The sequence below is a fragment of the Parasteatoda tepidariorum genome, chromosome 1 (genome assembly GCF_043381705.1).
Source record: "Parasteatoda tepidariorum isolate YZ-2023 chromosome 1, CAS_Ptep_4.0, whole genome shotgun sequence".
Taxonomy (NCBI): Eukaryota; Metazoa; Arthropoda; class Arachnida; order Araneae; family Theridiidae; genus Parasteatoda; species Parasteatoda tepidariorum.
In genome coordinates, this window is record NC_092204.1 from 107,050,559 (window position 1) to 107,069,763 (window position 19,205).

The 19,205-nt window shown below is 26.1% G+C and overlaps 2 protein-coding genes across 4 annotated transcripts in view; one reads left to right on the forward strand and one right to left on the reverse strand.

Annotated features, from left to right (window-relative positions):
• Positions 1–1,517: 1,517 nt before the first annotated feature.
• On the reverse strand, positions 1,518–12,328 carry LOC107455791 (MAPK regulated corepressor interacting protein 2). The gene is made up of 6 exons (XM_016073500.4): positions 12,150–12,328; positions 11,986–12,067; positions 8,805–8,926; positions 5,323–5,379; positions 3,850–3,900; positions 1,518–1,937 (listed from the first exon to the last, which is right to left on the reverse strand). The coding sequence occupies exons 1-6, from the start codon at positions 12,208–12,210 to the stop codon at positions 1,867–1,869; spliced, it is 444 nt and encodes a 147-aa protein (XP_015928986.1). The 5' UTR covers positions 12,211–12,328; the 3' UTR covers positions 1,518–1,866.
• A 300-nt stretch (positions 12,329–12,628) lies between these two features.
• Positions 12,629–19,205, forward strand: part of LOC107455790 (ribosome-binding protein 1) — a 44,552-nt gene continuing 37,975 nt past the window's right edge. The window contains exons 1-3 of one of the 3 annotated variants that reach the window (XM_016073499.4): positions 12,629–12,732; positions 14,827–14,910; positions 18,217–18,683. In XM_016073499.4, the coding sequence (XP_015928985.1) occupies positions 18,218–18,683 (466 nt within the window). In that variant the 5' untranslated portion in view covers positions 12,629–12,732; positions 14,827–14,910; position 18,217. Of the gene's footprint in view, positions 12,733–14,393; positions 14,453–14,826; positions 14,911–18,216; positions 18,684–19,205 lie in introns of those variants that run through there. The other 2 variants (XM_043052079.2, XM_043052080.2) reach the window with 2 other exon arrangements.

The window sequence follows — 19,205 nt, forward strand, 5'->3', positions numbered from 1 at the left end:
CTTACATATTATGCCACATTGTGGGCCCCCTTTATTTACCTATAAATATTTCCTTTGCTATGGTAGTATAGCATACTATAATATAATATCTGAACGAGTTTATGGTTTTATATTGAGGGGCGATACAGGGCCATTTATATGTACAGCTTTTAAAGTTCTATGCATCTTTTTTTCCTTAATTATTTCCTTTGGTATGGTAGTGCAGTATGTTGTAATCTAATACCTGACCGAGTTTGAATATTATAGGTTAATATTAAGGGGAGATAAAAAGCCACATATGTATGCAGTATATAAGCAACAATTTCTTCATTTTAAGATTATTTTATGCACTGTGAAATATATACATACATACTTAAATATTGTGCCACGTTGTAACCTCCTTAATTTGTTTATAATAATTCCCTTTATACTTTTGCTATAGCATGTAATAATATAGTACCTTACCAAGCTTGAATATTATAGGGTAATATTAAAGGCATATATAGAACCATGTATATATACAGTATCAATTGACCATGTATATAATGAGCATCAATTTCAACGCTTTAAAACGCAATTAGAAATATATGCAATGAAAAAAGTTTACCCTTAAATTGAATGAAGTATTATAAACTCCAGTCTGAATTTTATTCATAATAAGAAAGTGCCCACTAATTTTCTTAATAAAATATTGTAAAGTATGAATATTATAAATAAGTCTTAAATAATATGCTAAAGGTAGTTTTAATATCAATTTCATTTTTGCATATCTGATTATAAAATAATTCGTTAATTATAATTTGTGGAAAAACCTAAGCATTTTTAATTGGGAACTTTATACACACATTACTAAATTTTTATTAGTAAATTAATAAATTTTGAAAATAAACTATTTATTTAAAAAAAATAAAATTTTAGTAAAAAGTTTATACCTAAATCTGTTATTTTTTCACATTTTAATAACTTTTAAGCATTTTGTTTAGGATTTACTAACTATAACTTTTATATTTGCTAGCTTTAGTTTGTAGGGAAAAGTTTAACGAGTACAGAATAACCTTAACAAAGAATGTATTTTTTTCAAATTATCACTTTTTGATTAATATTTTACAAAGTAATATTTTTTATAAATAATTTTATCTTAAAACAAATATTTAATAAATTAAAAATATAATGCAAGAACAAATAATTCGGGTATGAACTTTTATATTTATTTAGGGAAATAATGATAACTTAAATACATATTAAAAATAAATTATTATAATAATTTTTAAATTTTGTATAAAACTACAATAAATAATATGAAAATAATTTTTATTAAATAAATGAAAAATGCTTTTAAATTTCTTTTACAATATTAAATTCTATTTGTTTAAACTATTCTTATAATACATATCACTTTAGTGATAAATTGTATAGGTGATTTTTTAATTTTGTCCAGTTTCTCTCTGTATCCTGTGAAGAAATCCCTACTCTGATTTTTCAGAATTATGAAGGGGAAAAAAAAGACAAATAATAAGAAACAATAAAATTTATATATATTTTTTTTAAACAAAACTGTTTTATTGCTGAGATTGATGAATTCATATATTTTACAGAAAGATCACAGATCAGAAATTTCTATGCTGTCAAACGATTGCACAAAATGTAAAATTATAAATAAAAAGAAATAATGTAAAGCGCCTTTTTTAATGAGTCATGTTTGATTTAATATAAAATACTTCTTGTTCAAAGGGCTAAAATAATGTGAAGAAAATGAATCCATAGTTTATTCGGGTTTAGGATGAATGGAATGCTAAATAAAAAAGAAGCACTCCCATCTTACTATTCTCTATTAGTTAATTTCACTATCTCACTAAATTTGTCTGAATTTTCTACATAGCATTCTAATTATGTAGACTGTTGTATATTCTGAAGAAATCTTTCACCCCAGAATGACTCCAGGTCAAATGGTTCAAAATCTATGAGAGAGAAAGAAAAAGAATATAAATAATCACAAAATAATACAAGGCTGCTCACAGAAAAATAAAAACTGGAATTTATTCCATTTTGAAGTATGAAAAATAACACTGTATAATAAAAACAAAACTAGCAAAAACTATTAAACAAGTATTTGAAAATTATAGAGAAAACGTTGTCAATCTCCTTTTAGTTCTCTTTAAATAAGATGTTAAATTGGTATATGTAATACAGGGTTTAAGCTGAGTCTAAAAATTCATTAGCGAAAAAGCTAAAATCTGAAAAAAAGTTTTAGCAAAATGCTAAAATGCCATTAGGCTTATAAAATTACTTTATATCAAACAAGTACTGTAAGTTATCTGACAAAGAATAGCTTAATGTACAAGAATATCAAAAAGAATACCTATAACAAAAATCATTGAGANGTTAAATGCACTTTCAGGGCCCTCAATATTAATCATTAACAAATTGTTTACATGGTTGATTAACAACCTGTTTCGAATATTAGTTTTAATCAAATTAAGGCAGCTAAAGCCCCTTTCACAGTCAACAGTGTGCATTGGTATTGTTGCACAATACTCTATAACACGTTTCACGATCACGTTTTTTTCGTGAACGCTAGCGTCATGGTTCTTCTTGCGAAAGATATTTAGATTTTTTCTCCTTCTTGTTTGATCAAGTTTTTTTCATGGATGTTAGCGTCATGGTTTTTCGCGGAAGCTTTTTTTTTAATGGAATTTAGTAAAATCCTTTAGCAAAAATGCGAAAATGCTTTGTTGAATTTTAGCATTTTTGAGGGGTCTTTTCGCATTTTGCGAAAAAAGCTACCGTAGCGGAAACCCTGATGTAATACAATATTATAAATTATGCTGTTTCATGATATGTATAGTGAAGTAATTGTAATAGATTTTGAAAAGAGAGCAATTTTGTCGATCTTATAAAATATTATAATTTACCCATTGTTCTCCTTAGTAAATTAATAAAAGATAATTAAACACAGAAAATTTACCATTGTTAAGTTTTGCCTGAGTTTTGAAATAAAATCATATTTAACAATGACTTTAAAACTAAATCATACTTAAAATTACATATATAAAATTGGTATAAATCTCAAAAATAGAAAATGCTTATGTATACTGAGAAACGTTTATTTTGATCAGATGAAAATAGCATAATAAAAGAAAAAGCCATAATAATATTTATATTAACTCAGATTCTAAACAAAAGAACATTTTAGAAAATGAACCATACAGAATCATTACAAAAAAATTTTAAATTGTGGTAAAAATAATTAAAATGGAACTTCTTTAAAAATATTTCATTAAGAAAGACTATATGAACAATATTTATAATGCAGTATAATAAATTTATTTCACATTGCAAACTTCAGTAAGTAGAATACTGGTCATATTTTTCTTTCAAATTAAATTTCATTCTCTATGGGAAACCACAGAGATAGTTGGAATTCTTGGGTATGTACAGACAAAAAAATCTCTTTATCTTGAGAAATTATAAAACACAATTAACTATTAGATTAAAAAATTTTGATAAATGAATGATTTCTTTTATTCTCAAAATGAATTACATGAATTTTTTTAAATAAAGCCTTAAAAAAATAAGATAATTTAATTACTAGCAATAAATAAATAGGAGTGTCTTGATAAAGGGGAAGGAAAAGAAAAACTTTGTCGTAGTGTGCTTTAAAAGGAACCTTAAAACGTATTCTAAATGATACTCAACAAAAACAATTGAAACATCACATTCTTACAATCAGAAATTTAATACTTATGCTATTTTATTTCAAGGAATTTTCAATTTTAAACTAAACAACAGCATATTTTAATTTTTCAAATACAAAAAATTTGAATAAAAAATAACATTAAGTTGGAAATTTAAATACTTGAATTTACTTACTAGCTAGATGTGAATTTGTACTATTGTCTTGGTAATAAACAACCCTAGGCACTAAAGGAAAAAAAAAAGAGAAATATTTTAACTAAATAGGTAATTACAAAAACATAATATATTTGAAAGAAAAATAGAGAAAGTAATTGAATTTTTAAGATGCATATTTAAATTTTTTACAAGAAAAATTATTTTGTGATGTAGGATTTAATGCAACTAAGTACAAATAAAAATTCCCAATGGTATGTAAATATTACTTCAATTGAACTTTTTCACGAGTACTATTACAAAAGATAACAAAGTCAGTTGATGCAAAGACATGATAAAAATTTTATGCAAAACTATTGCGCGATGTATAAAATCAAATAGATATACTTACAATACAATATATGGAATTATAGGAATGTATAATATATGGAATTTTAGGAATATTTTGTGATTAATAACTGGAAATAAAATAAGAAAGATATATTATGCGTAGACCTGCATGCAGAAATGTTCATGAGAAAGTCAAAGGTCCCCTGAGCTGTTGTGCCAAAGAGGAATATTATATTACGCCAAAAACTATTAATTTAAACTGACCTACTTGTGTTAACATCAAATGGGTTTAATACAAATTAATAAGTTTATTGTAATTATAAATTCATAATTTTGAATGTTAAAGGATATTGAATTTTTGGGACATATTACTGAAATACATATAGGTTGAAAATTTATATGAGAAAAAATTTAAATTCTAAATGATAGTTTAGTATTAAAATTTTTTTCTAGAATCTTTTAAATTTAACTTTACTTAATAAATTTATTTTCGAATTGAGTACCAGTAATACATTTTACTTATTTAAATTCCAAAGCAAAATATTGACAATGAATAAGAATAGAAAACTGGAGTGCATTATAGACTTTCTTTAATTTTCTATTTTTATTCTTGACAACTATTTTTAATAGTTGACCACATGTATAAGTAACCATATTTTCGCTTATTATTATTAAATAAAATATTAACATAGCTTAAAATATTACAAAATTTGGAACTTAAATTTTATGTAGGGTCCATAATAAACCTAATTTGTGCTTAAATTTTTTTTATTATTTTCTTATCTGTCTATTTTTATCAATGTTATAGAATGATAGTTTACAGAATAATAATAAACATCTTTACCAATAAAGAAGGTTAGCTATTTAAAAAAATTTATTCTCTCTCTCTCAATAGAAAATTGCAGTGGGGTCCATAATGTACCCCCCACATTGCTAGTGAAAGCTTAATTTAGTTCATTGATGATTGAAAATGTAAATTTACATTTAAATAAAAATTATTTCTTGATTAAATTGTTTTGGTTCTAATATCTATTTAATACAACATTCTAATCACCACTTAGCATAAAAAAATCTGTGTGAGTAAAATTTAAAGGAAAAAAAAAAAAAAAAAAACAAGATAGAAAATTTTTTAGAGTTAAACATGTTAATCAAATACAGAATTACCTCTGTTATCAGTTGATTGTTTAGAGCACTCATATTCTTCTTGAACACTATCCCAAGCTTTAAATAAAAAAAAAATTAAAAGTTAATTTACAAAAATAGCTTGTTCAAATACAGTACAGAACCCGTTATCCGGAAATCAGAAAACCGGAAAACCAAAAAACCGGAACGAAATTCGATAAATTTTTCCGCCATTTTAAAAAAAGATTTTTTTTTTTCTTCATAAGATTTTAGGATTTTTCTTTCTTTTTTGAAAGATGTTTACCATACCATCATTTTAGAAATAATCATTACTGTATTACTTCATTGTTTTTTTTTCTTTTTAAGATTATTTCCAAATATTTTTTTTTAGTTGGGTTTAACAATAAAAAAACGGCTTTTAGTAGCGATTCAGAAAACCGGAAAAATCAGTTATCCGGAATAGCGATGGTCCCGATCATTCCGGATAATCGGTTCCCTACTGTATTAAATTATTCACAGAACAATAAAAACGAAAATAAACTGATTACAAAACAATAATTTGACAGTCTAAAGCCTTTTAAAAAATGTCTTTAAATACAAAGAAATAAAAGCAAAGAATCTTTTCTCTGTTACTTGATTGCAGACTTAAGTGTATAGATGTTTACAAAATTTTTCTAGAAATTTAACCATAACTTTCAAAATTGTTTACTGTTAAAAAATTAAATACATATATTAAATGAATGTGACATAAAATTCTAAAAGTTGTAGTTAAGTAAAAACTATTTTTTGTACAGTTGGGTTATATTTAAGTCGTGTAATAACTTGATATATTTAAATTATGTGTTTTGTTAATCAATCGTTTATGAAATCAATGTTAGTTGAATATGTATAAAATTCAACTTTAATTTGAACGACAGAGTTTTTAAATATAATTTCCAAATAAAGTATGTTTTATAAAGCTGAATCTTTACAACAATAATCTCTGCAAGATAGTGTATATTAAATAAAATTAATAGAAAATTAAATAGAAAACATTGAATTGAATAGTTGTTGTTGTTCATTTACGTCGCACTAGAGCTGCACAATGGGCTATTGGCGACGGTCTGGGAAACATCCCTGAGGATGATCCGAAGACATGCCATCACAATTTTGATCCTCTGCAGAGGGGATGGCACCCCCGCTTCGATAGCCCAATGACCTTTTGAATTGAATTGAATAGAAATGTATAATGAAAACAAAGACTTTAACAAGTATTTTAGACATTATTAAGTATAGTACCAATAGAAAAGTTTAAAAAAAAAAAAAAAACGTTCAGTTAAAGAATTTTTTTAGGGGAAAAAAATAACATTTTGACAAGAATGTATGGACACATCAAGAAAGTGATTATAAAATAAGTTTCTATTGAAAATGTTCTTACTTAATAACTTTCATAAAATAATAATAAAATTCTATGCCACTTAAAACTGATCTTAACAAATTTTTTCTTTAACATGTCACAAAAAATAAGAGTAAAATTTTTCCATTCTTTTTTTAAAAAACTAAAGGAAATATATATATATATATATATATATTTGGCTTTTGAGGACAGAAACAAATTCAGTTTTATATCAAATGAAAATAACAAAATTATTCTTCAGTGTAATAAGAACAACATAAATTTCACTTAAAAAATTAAAAGACTAAGGGTAGGGTGACCTGGGGTAATTCCTGATCAAAAAATGCAAACATCTATTTTGTGAAAAAACTATTGAAGATAGAATTTTAATATTTACTGGAAGTTTGAGGCTATATGAGATGAGTCCTATGCCTCCTTCTTTTGTTTGAAAATCTAATTAGAATTTAAAAGATTTTAAATTTTTAGTGATCAGGAATTACCCCTGGTCTTGATCATTTCTGGGGTAATTCCTGATCACTTCTGGGGTAATTACTGATCACCAGTTTTTATTGTAAAGGGGCTGTTTAAAAATAATTATATAATGGTAATTAACAAATAAGACATCAAGATCAAACAAATAAACCAAAAAGATATGTTTAAGCAGCTAATAAAACTATTTATTTAAAAGCAAGAAGAAAGATTAACACTTTAAATTTTCCAAAAATCTTTGCATCATGCCATACATTTTAGGCAATCAGCCAACTCATTCTCATGTTCTGCTGAAATATAAGAGAGTTCCCTCATGGGTTACTTTTGCTGGATTTTTTAACTTCATTAAGTGAAAGTGTAAAGTAAAGTAAGGTATGTCAACTCAACAGCTCTGGCAGCAGCTCTCACATTGAAATTTTCATTTTCAATCATTAAAAGAAATTCACTAATTTTGCTTTCTAGAAGCTTAGTATCCTTTTTAGGCTAATAATTTCTCACCATATTTATACTAAGCTAATTTATAAACTTAAAAATTATTCTAACAATGTACACACATAAAATTAAGATAGAAGCAAGGTATGACAAACCAGAAATGGTGCAAATCAGAATACAGTCTTGTATACCGTTAAAAACAAATTTTGTGATGACAGTTAAAATATATTTTATAGTTGTTCCACTTAATAAATATGAACTGTTATTTAAGAAAAGACAATTAGCTATTTATTAGCTATTTTATATACTATTTATAAGAAGAAATGACAGTGATCAGGAATTACCCCAGTGATCAATAATTACCCCATCTGTAGGGGGCAACATTTGATATAGTTTCCTATAATCAATTATAATGTTTACAGTAGATGTGAAACAATTAAACAAAAGCTTACACTATTTTTATATCAAAGAAAAAGAAAGTAACTCAAAATATTTATTATTAAGAGAAGGAGGGGGATCTTTGCAGAAATGTGCACATTTTGAAACCCATCTTTGAAATGGAAAATACAGAAAGCAGTTTAAAAGATACTTATTTTGTTAGATTAAACAAAAAACTATTATTAAGTAAATGTAGTTATACTTTAGTAAAGTGTACAAGCATTCTTGTCCATGTCTCAAATTTAAAAAAAAATTATTTTTTAAAAATAAAACTTAGGTGATCATTATTTACCCCAGAAACAGAGTGATCGTGAATTACCCCGGGTCACCCTATCATATTTTCAACTGAAAAACTTTTGAAGTTTGCCACACCTAACAAAATAAATTTTAATAAGCTATAAATTTTTTTTAAAGAAAAATTAATTTGATTATTTTTTCCACATAAAAATTACTTACATTGTCATTTTTAAATAAATCCTTGCACCACATTTGTTCAGAGCATGTTTTAAAAAACAAAATTTTCTTGGCACCTTAAAATAGTATGGATTTTGAAGTTTTAATGTTATAAATTCAGTGCTTTTATTTTTTAAAAGTCAATTGTAATTAATTTTTAAAGTCACAGTCATGAAATTTTATGCTAGTTACGTACTTTTCAAAAATTTACTTTTCAGAAGGGCTGCAGATTGATTGATTATTTTATGGTTGTAAATAGCTTCCAGAGTACAGTTGGTGCACACCTAACATAAGTATAACACAAAAGTGTAGTTAAAACAGATATAATTATACTTACAATCACTAACATATTTAATTAATTCTTCATAATGTGGAGGATAATTTTCTGATGCTTGATGATTTTTTGAAGTTTGTGTTCTTCTTCCATTGGCTTGGTGATTAAATACAGGTTTAGGTAAACTAGATATTAGAACAAGTAAAAAATAATTCAGTAAAAATAATGATTAACATTCTTATTATAGGTAGATATTATACTAAAAAAATTTAACGTACAATGTAAGAAAAATTTCATATTTTTACTAAAATTCAATGACTCATTTTGATGAATTGGCAGACTGATATATATAACTAGGTACTCAGAAAATTCTATGATCTTCACTAAGCTGAAGCAAAATTTAAATCACTGAGTAAAATGTTCAATATGTTTTTTTCCTTTAAAATTCAAAAAAGTTATTAGTTGTTAACATTCTTCACCTTAATATTCATCAATTTTTCATATAAAAATATATAAAACAGACAAATTTTAGAGCTAAATGTATGAATATGCCGCTAAATCAAAAATTAATTTCATAGTTACCACTGTAACTAAATCATTGTTATTCAAGGTTTAAAAACATTGTTAGGCAAAAAAAAGAGAATGCAAAAGTTTTTATCGAATTAGTTGAGAATACAAATTTTAAGTAACTAATTAATCAAATTAAATTATTTTAAAACAGCATAAATAATCAGAAGATTCTTTACCTTACAGATCTTAAAAATGCTCATTCCTATTCTGAGTTTAAAAATTCACCATTTTATCTAACTTAATTTACATAAATTATTTTACAATAGGTACTAAACTACAACTAGAGATTTTGAAAATTTAAAATCACAAAAGATAACTGCTTAATAGGTTTTTATCCATTTAATATAAAGAAAACATTTATTTGTTACATCTTTATGTTCTGTGAGGTATTTGAAAGAAAAATATTAGTTGTTTGCATACTTTAACTTAAATCTAATAATTTTAGGATTTTATTTGAAAATATATTAAAAAAAAAAAAAATTAAATAAAATTTTATTTTTAAAGACAAATACAGTCAAACTCTGATATCATTAACTTGAAGGGAGACTTTTAAAATTTCATTATAACTTAAACTTGGAATAACAAATAAACAATAAAATTCAAGATAACATAATACAGTCAAACCTTCAAGGACTGAAATTTTGGCTCACTATAACCGGGAGTTCACTATATCCATACTGCAAACAATTTTAACTCATTTTTCCGAACCGCTCCCTTTTATTAAACGTTTTTTAAATAAACGAACAATAAAAAGAAATACAAAAATGATTAAAAAAACAATATGTAGTAACAAAAAATGTGTTAACTTTTATTATTTTAATTACTCTTCGTCTTGCGTACGAAAAATTTAGGGATGGGAAACTGAGATAGAAGCAAACAAGAAAAAATGCTTAAAAAAAGGCTAATGAATTCAGATATTTTTTTCCTGATATAGTGTCGTTCTTCCCTTTCAAACTCCATTTGAGGCAGTAGAGTTATTAACTAGTATTTTTTTCTCATAATATGTTTACAGTATCTTCGACATTATCAGATTTTCCATAAAGAAATTTTGTGGAAAAAAAATTCCAATGAGTACATAGATTTAAAAAAAAATTTTTTTTAGCTTATCTTATCTATTTTGATATAGGATTAAAAATGAATATTTTAATATAAAAATAGACAGATTAAATATTTATTTATTTTTCGATGAATGACTACATTTATAAACACAATCTGTTACATTTATTTTATCATATTAAAAATCAAGAGAAAAAAAAAATCACAATTTCAAATTAAAATTATGGTTTGCTAATTGAAACTTTGTTTAAATAGTTAAAGAGTCTGTCCAAGCTAAATTTGCTACCGCTTAGTGGTACCTTCACAAATTACCTACTACTTTAGGAAAAATGGTAGTTTCACAAAATACTTTTTCTTAAAATTTTATTTTTGTGTCTCATAAGAAATGATAAATTCATATTTTTGTGTTGATTTTTTAATATTATTTTTAATTTTCACAAATTGTGTCTAAATTTTTGCAAAATAAGTACCTCTCAGAAAAACTTAGACAGACCCCCGAAGTATTCATTAAATTCTCTATTTCATCTAGTCTTCAAATTTCAATTATGCATTTGTTTCAAAATGGTTGTTATGCCTTCAAAGCTGTGCATTATAATGAAAAATTATTTTTGTAAGTTAGAGCTTCTAAAATATTGTTATAATATTGTTTTATTATTAATTCAATTTTGTTTAAATATTTATAAAGTTTTTTTAATCATAAATTAAAGTTCCTACAATGTATTTGAATAAAAAATCTGATTTAAATAAAAAAAAATCAGATTTAAATGAGAAAAAAAATCACGAACCCTGATTTAAGGATTAATAAAGAGTTTTGTCAAGTTCATGATGGAAAACAGGCGAATAAAGTGGAATTACAAAGATCCACGGAAAAGTGGTATGCCTGCATGTATCCATATACAGGTAAAAAATCCTCATGAGATATGCTAACAAAAAAAAATTTACAAGGATTATGTAGATTTAGTTCTGAAACAGATAAACTAATTGCAATGCATAGAAAATTATTTAGAACTAAACATATAGATACATTTGAATTTTTTTTGAGTTAGGTGATAATTTTGATGGCGGGCAAAAATTATGATGCAATATTTAAAAAAATTTCAAAAACAACTTCCTTTAGAAATTTTGCAAAAATCTATAAGTCAAAATTGCATGAAGGCAGAATAAAATTCAGTGCATAATAAGAATTTTTCATAAAGTCACGATTTCAATAATAAAAATTTTTTACCAATGGCACTTTACTTATGAAACAATTCAATTTTATTTATAGATATCACACATAATATAAATTTACATAATAAAAATGATTTTGCAAAAATAGTTACACAGATTTTACACTAGTAACTTCCAGCTTCTCAGAAAAAGAAAAAACTATTGCATTTAATAAAAAAAAAAACATGAAAAGAATTTAAATTATTTTAAAAAGAAAAACTTGTTTTTCACCGAGCGATTACGCAAATTCGTCTTGTTTAGTGATGACTCTAATCGAGGTCAATAAATTTAAACATTTCCTCATTATGTAATATTTTGAACAATTGCATAAGTAATTTTAACTCTGAAATTTTTTAAAATTAACGAAAAATAAAATTACAGGAAAAACAAAATATTTGCACATTGATACCTGATTTCTGGTTGAGGACCACATTTCGTAGATTCACGATTACTACTTGCAGACTCAAGTGGTTCAACTTTTTGTGAGATGCCTATAAAATAAATTACGCACAATCAAATTGAATTTTTTATTACATTTATACAGAGGAATTTTCATGATTATAAGCAATTTACCTCTACGAGTATTTGCAAGAAGTTTAAAAGGTCTATTTGAACTATTAGAAACAGTATACATTTTATTACTAGACCCGTAATAATTAAAAACAAAAAATTTAATGTTGTGCGACCTTAGAAGGCTGCGGCGGTTTCAGTTTCGACTGTTCCGTTAAGAGTATTGAGGAGCTCTATCTTCACTAGCACATCTCAACTTTTTCAGGAGGTATTTATAAGGCGTGCGATTGGTGAAATAGTGTCACGTGTAAAACATCTTTTTTTGCGATTGGCATTTCATATCGTTTCATCTTTTCGATGAAGAGATATCTTATTTTTTAAGTAAATAGCAACCGTTTACTTCTTCTTTCTTGATTGTGTCAATAAATTATGTAAGAAAATAATAAAATTTAATACAATTTAAACATCACAGCAAGAATCAAAAACAAATAAATTAATGAAACCGAAGAATAACAAGCTAGTTTCGTTTTCTGAGAAAAACTAAATCACGTGATTAACTTTGTCCAATCGAGGCATATGTCTGCAATGTTTATCCGCGGGAGAGAGTTTAATCCAAAACATTTGCCGGCGTGAAAAGCGTGCATTAGTAATTATTTCTATTTAAAACTAATGATGATTTTTCATTTTTTTGAATCTGTTATGTTCTATTTTAATGTAAACAATAATATTGATAATTTTGATGCGGTTATATTTCGAACACGCTTAAAATATATTAATGCGCATCTGAAATCTCAATTTTCTTTTATCTTTTTCAATAATTGTCATTTAAAGTGCCACAATTTATATTTCTTTTGACTTGTTGTTAATTATTTTGTTAAAATAAGTGATATTGCATAAATTATTTCATACACATCGAAGAGAAAAGTGCTGACTAACTTATTCATTATCGTTACGTTCTTGATAAAGCAAAATGACTTAGCATGATTAAAATAGTATAAATCATTAATTAGCTGTAATTACTAAGTAGATAACGAACTTCCACAACATTGATGTTTCTAATTATAAAGCATCCTGAAAATTATTACCTTTATCGAGCTTTAAATCTAAATTAATTTATTGATATTTTATAAATATTTATATTAAATTTGCAACTAAAGTTTGTTAAAATTTTTAATGAAAATTGTTTTTTCCCCGAATGGCAGGCTCTGATCTTTATTCGTTTCGCCTTTGAAGATGTCAGAGTTGTTCTTCATTTCGCGTTACCCAGTGGGCACCTGAGAATCAAAGTCACGGAGGCGAGTAACGTTGCCCACGCCACACTGCCTCAAACCCGTTCATAGGGTGGGCCACATTCACTCATTACACATAACAGAGGAGAACACAAGAGAGAGAAACATCCATGCCCAGAGCGGGATTTAAACCCGCGGCCATTGGCTTCACAGTCAGGAGCGCTGACCGTTCGGCCACCTGGCCGGCTTAATAATAATTGTAGAAGTAATAAATTTGTAGAAATACAAAATGAATCGGAAGTGATACTTTGATTTCCCTAAAAAGGGGGCATTATTAGAACTATAATTAACTGTAAACTTGGTAAATTTTATAATTATTGAATTTGAACCATTTTTTTAAAATGAAATTCGTGATATGAAACCACATGTCTCATCTAACTTATTGTGTGTATTTTCCATAATTTTTTTTTACTTTTTTTAATTAAATGTATGAGCGTCTCAGGGGTTCAATTTTTTAGGGAGAGGAAAATAAAATTCTGTCAAAATGGTCTTCACACACAAGAAAAAAAATTCTTACATTTGCAAAAAGATTATTTTATTTTTAATATCTTTTTTGTTTTTAACTATGATGAATCTATATCAATAAGTGTTCATGAAAATTTTGCTTATTTGTCTGAAATATTGAGGGGAACTTTTAAAGATATCTAATTATTGAGAGGGCCATATATTGACAGTCCCCCGGCTAAGTATACTCATGATTAATTACTATGTCGTGTCTCTTAATTTCAGTTAGAAGCCAAAAGAACGTTTTTTTTTCTTCTTAAATTCAAAGCTGCATTCATAAATTCTTTTACAAAAAAAAAATAAAAATTTGCAAAATGTATCAAAATTTATTAGTATGAGTTCATTTATCTTTCTAGAAGCCTGAATATTTTTCATTAGTAAACAAATTTAATCAGATATTGTACTTTTAATTGGAATAATATATTTTGCTAATTTCATTATTTGTTTGTGTCATAATAGCTGTTTTTCTCTTTTTATATCTGTATGGATAAAAACATTCCCAAGAAAGCATGATTTTCATAACAATTTTTTCATTAAAGATTTTCTGTTTGTAGAATGTGATAAAATGCATTAGTAAGTGAAAGAATATGTCTTGTTTCATTTTAGTACTGGCATTTAGTATTTGCTTTTTTAACCCATTAGTATTTTGTTAAAAAAAAAAAAAAATATGAGGAATAAAAACTTTGTTATCAAAATTTTATCTATTTGACTACTTTGTTAAATCTGTATATCTATATATGGTATGCTAATTTATATAGTTAATAAATACACTTAGAGAACAAATATAATGAAGTATTCTGTACTGGCATTTTCCTAAATGCCATTTAGGAAAATGCCACTACTGAAAACTTCATTATATTTGTTCTCCAAATGTATGTGTATTTATTAACTATAGTAAAATGCTCTTTTGTCTATGTGTTTTAATTGTTTGAACTTCTACGATTTAGGTGCATCTGTGAGAGCAATTTTCCAATAAAGAGTTTTGTATCAACTTATTTCTGCTGAAACATTAAATTGTCATTCATTTAAATGTGAGTAAATTGTTCAAATTAACTTTATCCATGTTTAAAAAATGAAATTCAGAGACTGACACCAATAAAAAATATTGGATTTTAAAATCTCTTGCTTGGTTAGAACAGAATCATATGTTCCATCCAAACATTTTAAAACTATTTTTTAATAAAATTATTGTCCCTAATTTATAGAATCAAGATTCTTAGAAGCAATTGTTTAAAAAAGGGAGAATTATTATTTTTTTTGGGGTCTAAGTACTTTTTTCTCCTCAAGTTCTGTAGCATGTAGATAACAAATCCCATTCTGCCACATACGAATCAAAGGTGCAAAGCTTCATGTGTGGATTACAGTTTTTGGGAAGATTTCAGTATTGCTACCTGCAGCAAAAAGTCATGAAATTTTAATGACAATCGGTCAGTAGCACACAAGAAACTGGAAAGAAAAAAAAAGAAAACATCACCGAAAGGTAAGTATATCTGGAAGGGTAGAACCGTTACCATAACTGACAAACCATTGCAATGTTTTTTTAAAATTTTTTGCAAGTACTGAAATTTGATGGTACCTTGGCAATAGTAGTTTGCATAAACAAGTATCAATATTATAATTTTCTCCACTTTTTGTGGGAATTGAAGGATCAGAGTTAAAATAGAAAAAAAGGAGAGGTAGTGTAAAATAATTTTAAAAAAAAGTTGCTTATTAATTATGGACAATTAATGTAGATATCCTTAAACCAAACTCAACATAGTCAGTTAATTATGACTTGACATTTGTAAAGCACTTAAGATCAAAGAGGACATACATTTTTTGAAATTTACAGAACTTTTATTATTTCCAGAATATTTAATTTCAAATTGTTCTAATCCAACAGCAATTTTATTTTTAAACCTTTTTGTAAATTAAATAATGTTGCTCATATTTAATTTAAAAGCCAAATTTAAATTATAACAGTTAAAATAAAGTGTAAAAGTACCAATTAATTTAGCTTTTAGTGTACAGTGCAGGACCCGTTATCCGGAAATCAGAAAACCGGAAGACCAAAAAACCGGAACGAAATTCGATAAATTTTCCCGCCATTTTTAAAAAAAATGTTGTTTTTTTTCCTCATAGGATTTTAGGATTTTTCTTTCTTTTTTGAAAGATGTTTACCTTACCGTCATTTTGGAAATAATCATCAGTGTGGTATTTTCAAAATCATCGTTTTATCTTATTTTTAAGATTATTTCCAAATATATATATTTTTTAGTTGGGTTTAACAATAAAAAAACGTTTTTTGTAGCGATTCAGAAAACCGGAAAAATCAGTTATCCGGAATAGCGATGGTCCCGACCGTTCCGGATAATCGGTTCCCTACTGTATTTGTAGTAAAGTTTAACTTTGAAATTAGTTTTTACAAAGTCTAAATATGTTAGTTTATAAAATATGCTAATTTATAAAGGTTCTTTGATGTGATTATAATAATTGACTAACATGGTAGAAGTATCTTAAAAAAAAAAAAGATTTTTACTAAAGATGATCGTATGAAATTTTTGGCTCTTTATAACTTCTCTTGGCAATAAACATTCTTATATTAATTTTTTTTTTAATGTAGAAGGTATATTAATCATTGCCACAGTTGGTTTAGTATCATAACTATTTGTTTCCACTCCCAGTTTTCTAAATTTCTCCAATTGAAAGATTGTTGTGCAATCTCTGCAAACCAAGCTAACTTTATGGCTACCCAGTTAGATTAAATTCTATTTTAAAAGTGTCCTAGTGTTTTAGCCCTTTCGCGATGAGTTTTTTTAAATTTTTACAACAGAATAATTTTGGTAGCATAAACTATGAGTAGAGCAGCATTATGTACGGTAGTACCATATATGTTCTGTGAATGAAAATACCTTCAAAAATATTGGCAGGACTGGTGGGAAAGTCTCCCATTAGACGGAGAAGCGTTTCTGTCCCAAAAGATTTTTTAAAAATTTGTTTGGGACGTATGTGTCCCGTTAGACGCAAAAGGGTTAAATCATAAATAGTTACAGAAACTACTTTGCAAGAGATAATTTCCAAAAGCATAATTACTTAACACTCATAATTTCTTAGAAAACACAATTGTGTATTTTGAGACTTGGAATTGTTAGTGCAAGGCAGTAACAATTCCAAGTCTCATCAAGTCAAGATTGAGTCAAGATCATGACTTAATAAACATATAGAGACATATATTTTGCAAAAATACTGTTTCTTTATGCCAAAATTACAATAGCTGGAGAAAAAAAAGTAAAAAAAAAGAAAGTGTGTCAGATTGATAAAAATTGCAACTATCTATAAATTTAATATTTTTTTATTAGAGAAATAATATTGATTTTTAATGGAGTTTAGAATGTAGGTCTTGTATATTTTTGAATTTGCATCTTTTACCTATTTTAAATTCGAATTTTTAAGCATAAATGGTACTTAAACAAATTAAAAGTGGTTAACTAAATATATAAGTTTGCTACATGTCTGCTATATATTTGCTACATGTTTGCTTCGACATTATTAATTTGGATTAAAGCATTGCTAACAACTCCTAAAAGTACCTTTTCTAATAACCCTTATATATTGGGATTTTTTCAAAAATGTGGCTAATTTCTACTTTGAAAATTTTTTCCCCATCTTCCTTCAAATTTAGTAAATCAACACCCGTTTTTCATATCTTAACATATTTTTCAAAGATACTCTTTAATTTATTTTAAAACTCTAAATTTGTCACGGCTATATCTAAACTGTTATGTTGTATGGAATTTAGTATAGTTACTCACATTTATGACCTTTTCTTCAAGAATACTATTTCATTTTTTCCTTCATATTCTACATTCATTTTGAACATGCAAACTTTTACAATATGTGGAATTTTTGTGATTCTATCTGATTTTAATTTTAAATTAACTATATCACATTTTAAAAAAATCATTAAAATGTAGTTTCTTATATGATTTTTTTATAGTTTTTGATTTGCCATGGATGTACAAACAGCCATAATATTAATGTGTAATGCACTTGTGGTTCTTTAGATTATGTTTTAACAAAAAAGATTAAAATACTTTACATTAAAAATAATCCATAAAATATAATTTTATTTTTAAATTTATTGTATTGCTGTCTGTTACTCACATCTTTGGCTAGTTTATCTAAGATACAATTTTATTTATTTCGAATTCTGCATCCACCCTGGATTAAAAAAAAAAAAAAAAGAAATACTGCCATAATGTGTGATGTTCTTGTGACTGTATTCTGATTAAAAAAAAAAATGGTAGAAAATCTTATGTTAAAAAAATCAATAAAATATTTCTTTTCTTTAAATTTAGTATGTTATCGCCCTCAGTTACTTACATCTTTGACTCCTTCATCAAGGACACTCTTTCATTTATTTCAAATTCTACATCAGCCATGGATATACAAACTGTTTTTATATGTGGTGGAGTTTTTGTAATCTCTGCTGCTGTTGTGTATTTGATATCCGCCTTTGGTATGAGGGAGCGTACTTACGAAGAAGCAATGGAGGAACAGCGTCGCCGCAATCAAGAAGCCATGCAGCATTCCAAAAATGACAAAAGTAGGAAAGAGAAGAAGTTTCGTAAGTGGGCTAAACGATCAAAGGAAAAGAGTGAAGATGATAAAAGTCATGCTTGTGATACTGATAACAAAATTGCTCCTGATGATGGGGACGTGAAAGGTGACAGTGGTTCTAATAGTTCTAGTCAAAATATAGATGTGAAAATTTCCACTAAGAAAAAAACACGCCAAAGGAAAACTGTGCTTATGGAAAAGGATGGTATTTGCATATTTTTTTATGTATTACTTATTTTTTATTTATTATGACTAATATGCACGTTAATTTTATTACTGAGACAGCTTAAAATAATGTGTTTGTTTATTTTACATATTGCATATTTTTCGCATTTAATTTTAATGTATTAGTGCTACTGTATAATAAAACTACATGATTTTTTAAAAAAATTTATTAAATCTCTAAAAATTCATGTACTGTCAGAATATATAATGTAAGAGAAAATAATGTAAAATTCATACGTAAAAACAAAATAACAACTGAAATATCCAATTCGATTGCATAATTATTTATTGAACCATAAATATATGTCCTGTATTTTAGGGAAGAAAACATCTTATGATGCTGTTAGATAAACTTAATAAGCATTCAAATTTGACACTAAAAAATTGGAGGTATATTTAAATATATTTCCTGTAAAAGAAAAAATATTTAAGTACGATATTCTTTTATCTGATGAAACCTGAAACACAGAGGATTGTGTAATATCAACTAAATATGCTGAAT

What these genes read in the sequence shown, in the direction of transcription:
- LOC107455791 (XM_016073500.4), bottom strand. Translation starts at nt 12,210, where the DNA reads ATGTATACTGTTTCTAATAGTTCAAATAGACCTTTTAAACTTCTTGCA. An exon ending in ACAATCAACTGATAACAGAG is followed by an intron (nt 3,901 to 5,322) that starts GTAATTCTGTAT and finishes TTTTTCCTTTAG; the next exon opens with TGCCTAGGGTTGTTTATTAC. An exon ending in TACAAATTCACATCTAGCTA is followed by an intron (nt 1,938 to 3,849) that starts GTAAGTAAATTC and finishes TCTCTCTCATAG; the next exon opens with ATTTTGAACCATTTGACCTG.